This window comes from Eschscholzia californica, unplaced genomic scaffold (genome assembly GCF_041429995.1).
Source record: "Eschscholzia californica isolate CP2 unplaced genomic scaffold, dmEscCali1.0.p SCAF_1, whole genome shotgun sequence".
In the NCBI taxonomy this organism is placed as follows: domain Eukaryota; kingdom Viridiplantae; phylum Streptophyta; class Magnoliopsida; order Ranunculales; family Papaveraceae; genus Eschscholzia; species Eschscholzia californica.
The window spans coordinates 72016442-72029591 of record NW_028238198.1 but is presented as its reverse complement, the minus strand read 5'-3'; the positions used below and the strand labels follow the sequence as shown (position 1 = coordinate 72029591).

Genomic DNA, 13150 nt, shown 5'->3' with positions numbered 1-13150 from the left:
CTTTAACTTAGGTTTTCGATCATTCAACACTTGCATCCATGGGTAAAAGATACAAAGGATGGTTTTACAACATCAGTGAGAGAGAGTGAGTGAGTGAGAGAGAGAGAGAGAGAGAGAGAGAGAGAGAGAGAGTTGCATTACAATGGGGTGTAGAAAATGGAATCATGAGGTTCTTTTGCTGCCGATAACAAGAACTCAATCGCAAAGCAGAGATACTAAACTCACAAAGAACCAAGAGAAGCTGGAGAGGACTTGCTCACATCTATGAAAGAGGATGGGAAGTTTCTTCTTTGTCTTCGTTACGAGTTGGCCAAATGACTTGGCGAACTGTTGAACATAGTATGCCACATGAATGCTCTTGAAAGGACCATCTCGAGTTCTTGGTGAGTCCAGTTTTGAGTTGGAAGGTGTTGAAGAAACATGACCATCTCTTGGAACTCGAGCTGCTGAAGTTTATCTGACCACTGAACATCATAATATACCATTTTCAAATTTGAATAACTCAATAAAATCAAAGTACACAGTTGAACAAATAGAAGGCCGAATATGTGTGTGTGCGCGTGAGTGGGTGTGAGTGGGTGGGGATACTGCGAAACTTCTTATGGTGGTACTGTGAAGTTGCTTCTTTTACTGAAGAGCAAAAACAAAAGGGATTCATAAGGTCGGTCTTTTATGAGGATTAGTCAGGATGAACTTACTGTCAAAAGAAAGCTGGCGAAAATGTATACAAGAAATTCAGGCAATGCATCTCCTTCTGCAAGATATGTGTCCCATAGACGAGTTACCAGATGGAAAGGAATCTACAACAGAGAGCATTAAAACATGAACCAAACTCAGTGAGGGTAAATATGTGATTTTAACCTATTTCTGCCTACCAGTGTACATGGAAGTGACAGATAACATGGAAAGAAAATAATCTGAAAAGGCAGTTGAATGAGGCAGCAAACCTCGCGAATTAGAAGACAGTTGAACCATCGGAAAGCAAATTGAAGAAATTCAAGCCCTTGCTCCTCCATGTGTCTTGAAACAGGTTCTGAAAAGAAACTAACTTTACTAGTTGGTATGCGGGAACATGTGAAAAACTCAGTTGAGAACTAAACAACCTCGTGGGCTTGAGTTACTCGGTAACTATTTTCCTTTTAAAATTCAGTTAGTAAGCTGTCGCGAGTACAAAAATTTTAACTTCAAAAATGTAGCCGAAAATGTTGATATATATATATATATACACACATACATTATGTATGCTTTCTTCCGAACCCCACTATAATCGGAAGCATAACATTCATCTCGGAAATATGCAGATGTGAATCACCTTGTCTGTTTGTTTTCTTTTGGCCAGTTAAAGATGGGTTTTTAAGGATTACTCGAGTGTAATGTTAAAACCATTCCCCCTAAGTTAAAAGCTAATAAGCCGGACAAGAATCATTTTTGAAAGGGTTTTTTGAGCTTACCCCCTCATTACTAATTGGTAATTGAGTTTAAACCCCCTCAATAATGAGTAATTGAGTTTGCCCCCTTAGATTTACTAACTTTGTCAAAAACATAAAGGTTGTGTTTGGCGTACGTGAAATAAATATGACTACCAAGAACAATTATCCTTCAATATGATTCCTCGTAGTTATTCCACCTTACTTTTATTGTTTGATTTGGTCGGTAATAAGATTAGTAAAGATTGATTTTGGTTGTAATTTGTGATTTTATCATCCCATGCCAAACATGTCCTTAGTTGTTTTGCTAAAAATACTAAATTCAAGGGGGTAAGCTCAATTACTAATTACTGAAGGGGGTAAACTCAATTACTGATTAGTTTTGAGGGGGTAAGCCCAAAAAACCCTTTTTGAAATAAACATTACAATTAGTCAATGCTGCTATGTATTTTGGACAGCTAGATGGGTAGTTGTAGCTTTATGCAGTTTTTAGCAGAAAATTATAAATGCATAGAGACAAAGACTGAAAGAAAACAGACAAGCGGGATTTACCATCTATACGCCGAACCAGTTCTTTCAGCTTAAACACAAGCCTCTGGATTCCTGGTTGAGCAAATGTGTAATGATCTTGCATACCATCAAGCAACTTTGACAGACACCAGTAACAATCAGCCTCTATGTCAGAAATGTTCTCTGGAGTTAAATCCAATATCGACCAATTTTCAATACTCCCTTGCAAGTGTTCTGACAAGAAAACAACTAAAAACGGTGTAACTAGATCATTTATTCCTTGAACGTATCCACTTGCAGGATGCCGAATAGCCCTGAAAAAGAAGAAACGAACGAGTCAATTAAACCGTTATTGTTATAAGAGATTTAGAGAGCGGGAGGATGACGACTTCAAGATGGTAGGGAACTCGGATTTTTACAAAATAAAAATTCACCAACATGAAGTTCGACCAAATACAAGGACACCCGAATTAGACCAATTGACGGCATCAGGAGTTTGATTTAATTCGAAATCCTACAAACAAGGGAAACTCCATCTAAATGGGGCAAGTCATTCTGATAACTTAAGCCAGTCATATTATTAGTATAGGATTACTGCTTCCAAGCAAACTTGATGCTGATAAATCCATACCATGTCTGGAACGTGAAAGATGCATGAAACCATATTACACGGTGAACATAATCAGAACTATATTCTTAGAATCTTGTAATAAATGACAATAGATCCAAGAAGCAAAGGGGAGATACTATATTCTGCTCAGTTAATGCTGGCTGTGGATTTAGATTCTAATCCGAGGCCAACCTCATATTTTTGAATTACTCAAAGACCAGAATTGTGGATATACTTTTAATTAACAGTTCGATTGAAGAATGCGAAAGATACTTAACCATGTATAGAGGACACGCTCCAAGGATTTCTGCACTTCTGCTTGCTGGAAGAAAGTGACATCAGGTACTGTCCTTGGACAATCAACTGCAATCTGAGCAAAAACCATAAACAACAAAGGGCTATAGCATCTAATAAGATAATATAATATTCAAGCATTGTGACGAAAAAGGTTAAGCAATGAACATAATGAAAAAGAGCACACTCTACGACATACCTGGCGGAGCATGTTGATTTCATCCTCAGACCGTTCACTATCGGGAATATCATAGTATTGGGAAACACAATCAAGGTACTCAAGTCGCTTCCTCGTCAAAACTGGCTCCCTTCTATCTGAATTAGGTGGTGCATATCCCTGTTGTCAGCTCATATTTAAATTTTAAACAAGCAAAAAACTTTTAACTGCATGTTCTTCTTTTTATTGTACTTTTGATCTGATAGCCAAAATTTACAACTTTCCAATTGGAAGTACATATAACATCCCAAATTGTAAAATTTACGTGATTAGTTTGTCACGCAAGGGTATATAAGCACGAGTAACCAACGTGACAAAGATTACTAAAAAGGAGTACCCATGTCACATAGAATTTCTACAGATTCACTAATGTTCCTTGATTACATGTTCCTTTTCTCAATCATCAATGCTATTTCATGATGAATCATTGGATTGCCGAAATGTCATATTCTTTTAAGAAACATGTCAAAGAAGGAAGAAAAGGAACTATATAATCTAGAACTAATGATAAGATAAGCATGAAATTTTCCTTGAAATACATTGGTTCACCTGAAACCCCTCTAACAGAAGACAACAAATGCAATTTAGACTATTTTTTCCACAGCAACTGGCATGTTTAATGTTCAGATACCTCTAGTCAATTTGATTTTCTCTTAACTATAAAAACTGGACTTACCAAAAGAAGTCTCCATACCCCTGGGCGCATATATGGTGGAACACCACTCCATGCTAATCCGCGCAGTGTCTCTACAGGGATGGAAGAAAATAATTTACATACTTTAGACTGGAATATAGGAAAAATAAGCAAATCAGTTGGAAGGAGAAAAGAAGAGTACCTAATATGACAGTTGATCCAGTAAGTTCCTTCGAGAACTTCATGACCCTCGCAGAATCTGTAGCTCTAGCACCTGTCATGGACTTAGGAACCTCTCTATCTGTTTTCTCCGCTCGTGATGTTGACAATTTTGAACTACTAGCTGTTATATCATCTACTGGACCACGTGAACTTTGAAATTCGTCCTGCATTATAGTGATTTTTTTGAATAATAGAAGACTTGCGTCATTTACCTCAACAACTTGGTATTGCGCACCTACTTAATTGAACTGATAAACTAGGGGATGTCATCAAAACTACCTCAGACGACCTGCCCATAAGTTTTCGTGCTCCTAGACTACTTTCCAAATAACTCCTTTCTGTATTTGGAGACAAATCTGATGACCCAGAAATATCTAATGGTTCTGATCTGCGGGTCAATAAAACTTTACCAGGAAAGCTTCGACCTTTAAGCAACCTGTATTACGAATAACAAACACAATACATATACCCAATCAGAGCTAACCTCATAAAATTTTATACAATAAATTGCAGTATCAATAAGCAAATTAGACCCCGATAAACCAAGTAAATTCTTTCCAAGAATATAGGTGAGATCCCGAATATATAGACCTAACCTCAAAGAATAGACGCTGACATATAAAAGGAACAGGACAACATAGAAACCAAGGGGTTGTCTCATATTCTAACTTCCTCACACCAACTTTAGACGTAAAAGAGCAACACATGGGACCCTTTTTTCAAATGGTGAAAGTGAAACATCCAAAGATATGCATATAATACTGCAACAGTTGGCATCGCACGCACACAAAACCTATAAGAATGAATAAAATTTGAACTTCTCTGCCTGGGTACGACAACATTCAAAATGTATACTTTATCAGCTTACTCCGGGTATAGGCGATTAATGAGGATACTAATTGTCTAAGTAGTTGGGTGGGGTGGGGCGGGAGGAAGGAAGGATGGGGGAGCCCGGCAGTCACCTAAGCAGAGACTCAAACACCAACCTACCGTGTATAAACTTACTATACACGTAACCTACTATACATGTAACCCTAACCACACAGGGAAAATAAGTAGTTACCAAATAAAAGGGTAAGCTTGAACTGAGTTTGCCATACTCGGCCTAGTGACAAGTTTGAGACGCTCAAGAGTTACTCAAAAGTCTTGACTACTTAGCTAATTATATTTAATTGTTCAAATTTGTGACAAGTTTTGTTAACAAAATATTGCAAAATGTTATATGAAAATTTTGTTTACTTCTTTACTATCTTGAAAAAGGCGGCAACGGGAACTAGTCGGTGAACCCGGGACTAGGATTAGTCCAAATAGAATAAAGTTCTTTATTGTCATAAATTTTAGTAGCAAATTGGAAAACTGGACGACACCCACAAAAAAACTACCTGGGTTTTGCTACTATACTATCTCAGACTGAAAAGTTTAAATAGAATCGAAGTGAATGAAGCAGAGATTTAGTCTATCATAACATGGAAATCAATCTAGTACAGTTAATTTCTGCTTTCTGCCAGTTCATGAAATCAAATTCATGTACTATTGTGATTTAAACATATACAAAATCTATGTACAATTTACATAATAGATTTCATATAACAATAGCAGGAAATAACACAACTAATCCAGAAACCAGCTAGATCTACTTAATGGGTTCTTGAGCTGATGAATTAGGCACGAAATTTGCAAATTTTTCAGTGTCATTTTAAATTTTTCGACTAGATCGTCTGATTCAAGAAATCCAGAGCATTTCAGCTGAATTTAACAACATGGGTATCTTTCAAATCAAAAAAATTGCAGTTGATTTTCATGCCCGTTATGTCTAAGTGATTTATTAGCACTAAAATTGGATCAAAAGAAGAAAAAAAGAACTGGTTTGTGAAGTTATTTTTTTACATACCCTTGAACATTTCTGAGGGTTTGATTGAATCTAGAGTCGAGATTCGAGTTGTTATCCTTTTTTGAGAGATCCCCTTCTTTGTTTTTATCGTTGTTGTTCTTCATGATCTTCTTTTTTCAATAATCATGTTTTTTGTTTCTCTTTAATACTAATAAACCTTCTCACACAGGTTTTCGTTTGTTTCAACTGTTGGAAATTGAGACGGAAAGTGGGAAATGAGTTGGTCGATTTTGGATCCGATTTCAAACGTTTTTTTGAGAGATTTGGTTCTAGAACCGATTTCACCATACCAGTTCGGGAATAGTATTTTAAGGGGATAACCTTTTGCGGAGAGGATTCTCATTTTAACTCCTAATCTTTTATAAGGTTTTAAAATAAGTCCCTCTTATTTATCTTCTTCATCAACACCACCAACAATAGATGTTGTTGTTAGTAAGGGCCAGGGGTGTTCTTGTTCACCGTAACAATTCTCGACAAAGGAAGAAACCGGTAAAGGTTGGCAAAAGGGGCCAGGGTGGTTCTTCTTGTTCACTCAAACATTCTCGACTGAGGAAGGAACCGATAAAGGTTCGCAAAAGGGGAACATGGGGTTCCTCTTGTTCACCTAAATAATTCTCGACAAAGAAAGGGACGGGTAAAGGTTTGCAAAAGCCACAAGCGTCCCTCTTGTGTTTCCAATATAGATGAAGCTTTGGAGAAGGCAAAAACATCCCTCTCAGATTGCCAAGATAGATGGGAGAGGGATACAAAGGTGAGAGGAGAGAATGGATAAATAAGTAATATGTAATTTTATTGGTCGGAATCCTTTCTATAAGAGGATGAAATGTGAACGCCTCAAACCTAAGGCCTGGAGGATGAAGTGAAATTTTATTCCTCGGTTTCTCCCTTCATTTGGTCCATCCTCCAACCCTGTAGCTAATAAGGCGACCTAAAAAAACCTAGAGCAAATGGAGGGAAAATATGCTCAAGTTAGACGTCGCCATATTAGTTGGAGAGTTGGGAGATGGACCAAGTGGACGAAGAAAATGTCATTTTTTACTACAAAAAACTGTCGTGCGACTTTGTGGTGATCAAAGACGGTGGTGGTGGTGGTGGTGGGGACGAGAGAGTGAGAGAGCTGGTCCCTGTGCGATTTTGTGGTGGTAGAAGACGGTGGTGGTGGTTGTGGAGAGAGAGAGAGAGAGCTGGCCAACATCAACTTTGTGGGTAGTCCATCTTCCACTTCAAGGGAGTATTTCCTTTACAAGCAAGTATTTTAACACTGGTAAACTGAAATAGAAATATTATTGTTCATACAAAAACATGCCACCAATGATGATTACCAAGGAAGCTATTACCCAACTGTTATTTGTGAGAAGAGAAAAATAAATAAGAGAATCCGAGCCAATCCACAAGCAATCACAAGGCAATAACTGGAAGATATCCATCCACCTTAAACCATTACACATTTGAGTTTTCGCAAGCACCTATATGTCTGTCCGTCATAATCATTCACAGACATAATAGAAACACTTCACTGTCCATTTTCATTCTCGTACTCAATCATTGAAATATGGATGATATAATTCTCTTTCGCAATGCACAAGTGAGTAGAATAATCGAATTGACTGAGAAAAACAACATATCCATAAAGATTTAAGTAGAAGCTACCCAAATACTTGTCCTTATTCGATTGACTAAGGGAAAATATTGTTTATGTTCTGTCAACAAAAAGATTATACAGGAAACCTGAGACGATGATCATAATATATTTCAGTTCACCTGTTTTTCGAGACATTAACACCTCAACAAGGACCTGACTCGGTAAATGCCCAAACAGGAAATGGACCTGCTACGACTCTGTAATATTACTGAGAAGATTCACTTGCAGGAAAAGGGTGGTGATGGCTTACTACAATGGGGGGTCGTAGCTCCCGATGATTGGCTTGGTTTTGCTTGCGAGCCTTGAACATCTCTTCTGTCTCAACCACAATCAGCCTCTTAACCTTTACATTTGGAAGAAAGAAATGAATTAGTGATAACAAAATCATGAGATAAAACCAAGGTATAATTACCACGTGGAACAAAATGATTTTCTCAACAATAATAGTGTAGAAGGAAATGATGGAGGACCAGCAATGATGAAAACAGCCATGATTTCCGTTGTGATTGTTGTTATTTAAACACTGTATAAACTCGATACATAAAAGAAACAAGAACATAAGGTCGACTATATGAACCTGCTGAAGCATTCCTCTGACAGTAGGTGTGTTCCACCGCATAACAGTTCGGTTGCATTTACGTAAGCGCAATGCCTCGAGTGTCCGCCTGTGAAGCCTCCTTGTCCCTGGGATTCCCCTCACCAACGTTATATATAGATTTGGACTCCACGCAATCGGAACAGACGCTTTGAAAGCCTTAAAAGCATTCATTTTTCCCTACCGCTTGCACTGACCAACAAAAGAAAAGAAAGTCATTGTCTTGGTTTGGAGTAGCTACAAGAGATTCATGTTACAACAAATAAATCAAGCCCACCGAAGCACACTCTCGGCTAACACAGTGACTATTTTACTGCAAGTTTTTGCTTGATCTTTTTGCCTATATCAAGGGGATGTTAAACATGTTTTCATGCACAACGGACCTTCATGAAGGAGTTGAAGGAGATGTCCTTCGACCAAGATGGCAATGCGAGCAATATGTCGGATAGGATAATTGATGTGGAAGATCATCAAGTCCGATTGATTTAGGGATCGTAGAGTTGTAGCTAGAGACCAACTACGATCGTCGAATTACGAAGTAATTCGCGGCTAACTTCGATCGGATCCTACAACGGGTTACACATAAGAGTGTCAAATTGATCTAGGATATGACTAGTGGGAGTGAGATATAATCATGGGAGTGTCCCATAAACATATCTCATAGGCCTAAAAAGGAATTAGGCAAAGATAGTACAAAAAGGCCAAAAACAGGGTTTTTGGGCCTTAGCCGATTCGGGCACTTCTAGGGCTCGGATTGGGCTGATTTTTGGAGGGACGTTTCCTTATGTTATGAACATTAAATCTGCAAATTTTGGCTGGGTTTGGACGTCATCTCCTTAGGGAATTGAGAAAATATCAATAGTTGCTATTTTCGACTATTTCCCTAAATCTTATTCTAAAGGGTGTTTTGGGAAACCTAAAAGGAGGTGGATTCTTATTAGGGTTCTATATAAACACTCTTAGGGCAGAGAATAAGGTGTGGAATTTCTCTCTAAGCTTTCTTACTCTACCACATCAAGTAGAGAGGAGAAAGTGAGCTAATTCCCATTACTATCAATCTAGTCAAAGAAGAAAGTGTTCTTCTATCCAACCACCATTGGTGTGCTAGCTATACAACAAGGTGGGAGATCAAATTGATTGCTCGTGTCCCAAGTAGAGGAGCTACACTTGAAGCTCTTGGTCTTCTTCAATCAATCCAACTAGTTCGAGGGAAAAGCGATTAAGGTAATCTACTATCTCCATTAGTTTAATTACTAGTTTTGCATGTGATCCTGGGGATACTAGTGTAGACATTAGATGTCTTATTTCCGCTATAAACACTAGTATAAGGGTTTAAATCCCTACAGTGGCGTCAGAGCCTCTTGCAATGAACTAGTTTTTGCTAAGAATCGAACTAGTTCATATTAGATATGATTAATAGTTTAATAAATTGAGTTTATAAAAGTATTTTAAAAGTGTTTTAAAAATTATTTAAAACTCACAATTTGATATTATTGAATGGGATTCAATGAATTTCAAATTGAGAATCAAATTGTTAAAAGTGTTTTAAAAGACTCAATTTGATTGAATTTCAAACTAATCCATGCTTGATTAAGTTGATAGTTATGTTTAAAAAGGTTTTAAACATGAAATTTGATTAATTTTGAATTGGATTCAAAGATTTTTCAAATTGATTTCAAAATTGTTCTTTGAAAAATTTCAAAAACCTAGACTTTGATCCAAAATTGGTTTGATTAAGAGTTGTTTTTAAGTTTTGGAAACTTTTGAAAAACAAAATTTGGAATTTAGAAGTGTTCTAAAAGAAGTGTTTTGAGTTTTAGGAAACTCTCAAAACAAAATTTGGAAAATTTTAAAAGTTTCTACAAGTTTTGTAAAATTTTAGAAGTGTTCTAAAAGATTTCAAAATTTAGAAAGAGTTTTAAAATTGGAAGTTAGCAAATAAGATTTGCACAACAACAAAAAAAAAATTTTTGGAAACTAGGGTTTTGGAAACCCTAGTGTCCGGCCAGGAAGCTTCCTGGCCGGACAGAAGCTGCTGGTCGCGTCCACTGGACGCGTCCAGAGCAGCTGCTGAGACACGTCCAGGAGACGCGTCCAGCAGCTGCAACCAGATTGCCACTGGTCGCGTCTAGGACGCGTCCAGAGCAGCTGGGACGCGTCTTGGAGACGCGTCCAGGTCGAGTCTGGGACTCGACCACCAGCTGTAATGAAAGCATCTGGACGCGTCTTGGAGACGCGTCCAGAGCAGCTCGGAAGCGTCTAGGACGCGACCAGAAGCTGCACTGGTAGCTTCCTGGACGCGTCTGAGACGCGTCCAGAGCTCTCGACCAGACGCGTCTTGGAGACGCGTCTGGGAGGTTCTGGGTGTCTCGGACTAGTCCGAGACACCTAGTGCTGGTCCGGTCCAGCACCAGACACGTCTAGGACGCGTCTGGTACATGGACTAGCGTCCTGGCTCCGGCCAGGACGAGACCAGGCCTTGATAGGCCTCGGCCAGGACATGCCGGCCCTATGGGCCGTGCTATGTCCGGACCTTGTCCGAGCCCTTTTGTGGGCTTGGGCTGGGACTTGTCTAGGACTTGACCCGGGCTTTTTTGAGGCTTTTCGGACCACAAAAAGGGACCATCATTCGAGTGGGAGTTTTTGCCAAAATTTCTTCCGATTCCAACCAAATAATTACAAAATCAATCCGGGCCATCCAGAAAGCCAAAACGGATTTCTCTTTAAATTGATTTATGAAATCATTAAGAATCGAACCAATATTTTTCCGAAATTGACCCGGGCTTTCTCGAGCCCAAAACGGAGTTTTTCTTAAAGTTGATTTTAGAAATCATAAGAGATAAAACGAGAACGCACCATTAGTCGAATTCTTCGAATTTAGACTTAAGGTTCGTCATGTGACATGTGATGTCAACAAAAGTATCTCCCAAGATAATCATGCATATATAATTCTTAGCCTTGATATATTATATGATTGCATGTGATGTGAATGCGGGAAACTAGTATGGCCATAGATTTATATCTTTATTCTTGTTTTAAGCACGGATGGGTGCATGCTTTGTAATTAATTTTAATTTCAAGTTTATACGATCTGCGAATCGTTAGAGTCTTGTAATTAGAGTTTAGGGTCTATGAGTCCATTGAAGAAACGCGAGGATGAAATCCAAAGGCGAGTTGGAGAAATCAATGGAGGTTCAAAGATGGCGATCTAAGACGAACCGAAAGGCGAAACAAGAAGAAAACCAAAGGAGATTAGATCTTCTAGGTTAGGGGTCATACTAGGATCCATGTCTGCTTGATTTACTTTCTCGCGCGCATTTACTTACTTTTTACGCTTTATGTCGTGGATGTTAGTTAGGCTAAATAGTTCACTATAACAAACGCCAGACTAGCGTAAAAGTCCCCAAAACGTAATCTTGAGTAATCGCCTATCCAGATTAAGACACTCGTTGCGCCCTTGTTCGAGGAAGGTGGGTCGGCCTTCGCAGAGTACCTCCTCTACCTTGGGACAATGCGGGTAGGTCTATAGAAGAGGCCTACACGTCTAAATGGTTCTACTCAACGAGATCAGCAAGAGAGTCTTGGATACTCGAGGCAAAAGGATAGATTAGTCATTCATTAATGAAATCTATCAACCAAGAGTCATAAGGTATGATCAGTGAAGTAGTTCACTCACCCGGAACGACGGGGTCAAAGGGTAGGGCCTTCGTCCGCTTTACTCCGAAGAACTGGGGTCTTGGAATCACTTATTCAATTGGGGACGATTTTTATTGAATAATGTGGGAAAACTAAGTTTTTCAAAAACGATAACGAGTTTTAAAACTTTGCCATTTCTTTATGTAGTTTTAAGATGACACAAACGATTTCAACATTGAATCACACCTAAGGGAGGTGCTGATCCACTTCCTAGAATGGAAGAATGAATCCGAGAATAGTTCTCAGATTCAAAAGGAAGGTCACCAGAATACCCAATCCCAATGTTGAATCATACAAGAGAAGGTCAAAAGCCATTTGCAAGCAATCGTATAACATTCTCTTTGGAAGAGTAATGAGTGCTAGCATAACCATTAAGACAAACTAAGGAAGAAATTCCTACAGAAGTCATAAATGGAGAGGTACGAGACCTCCAAGGCAATCTGAAAGTCATCCTAAGGGAAGACAACAGAATACATCTATCACCCAATTCAATATCGATTGAACAAAGATTGATAAAGACCTTAGATGAGTCACTCAGGTTGTTACAAACAAACTGAGCAGAACATACGGGAATATCCAGTCTAAGAAAGGTTCTTGAGATTTGGTACAAAGAATCTAAGAAAGAGATCTTGAGATTCAAAAGGGCAAAAGGATCAGTCAAGTGAGACAAACATTTGATCAAAGAAAAGCAGTTGCCGAGTACATGATCAAGAGTATTCCTCATTACTGTGAATGTTTCTAAAACAATGGCTAGACCATTTAAAAGGAAACTACCTTTAGCACCTGGAGGACAAAAGGAATGGAATCATGAATTCCGGTTCCGTATCCTTGCTAACAAAGTTAAAAACAAGTATCGTAAAATTCCTTCATCAGGTATTTAAGACCAGATGAGCGGCTCAGTGGGAGCTTAAGGGAATTACATACTTGACTAAAAGAAGTAAAGATCCAAGAGGGAGCAGAAGCAGTAATGCTAGGGATGCTGAAAGGGATCAAAGTCTTCTTTTAGACACTGATCTAGCTTAGAACTTAATAGTGATTATTTTGTTCTTCTAGAAACATATGATGTTTTAAACCAGTGGTAAAATTAACTGAAGGTTAACATTGATAATGGCTAAAATCAAGAGATTCAAACTCATTAAACTTCAGCGTTGTCAATTAGGTCTTAAGGACTAAATTGACAAAGTCACCCCTTTCAAAAGGCATAGAGACTAGTAATCTATTAGGACTCATACAGTGTTATGCAGACCTATAAGTTTACTTGCAGAAGTAACGAGAGCTACTCCAATATGTACGCTAATAACTTCATGAAGTATGGAAACGTACAAATCATAAAGTATAAGTCAGAATTTTTGAAAGGTTCAAACAAAGTACAAACTGAAGTAAAGAATCACTTTGACAAGATAGTGAAAACT

The 13150-nt window shown here is 38.4% G+C and overlaps 1 protein-coding gene across 1 annotated transcript; it reads right to left on the bottom strand.

The window, feature by feature from the left end:
• Positions 1 to 12: 12 nt before the first annotated feature.
• LOC147568868 (GTPase-activating protein gyp1-like) lies at positions 13 to 6031 on the bottom strand. The gene is made up of 10 exons (XM_086655290.1): positions 5806 to 6031; positions 4194 to 4350; positions 3895 to 4078; positions 3735 to 3805; positions 3041 to 3178; positions 2826 to 2917; positions 1980 to 2251; positions 948 to 1033; positions 699 to 800; positions 13 to 464 (listed from the first exon to the last, which is right to left on the bottom strand). Exons 1-10 carry the CDS (start codon positions 5907 to 5909, stop codon positions 300 to 302), a joined length of 1371 nt encoding a protein of 456 aa, XP_086511416.1. The 5' UTR covers positions 5910 to 6031; the 3' UTR covers positions 13 to 299.
• Positions 6032 to 13150: the final 7119 nt, after the last annotated feature.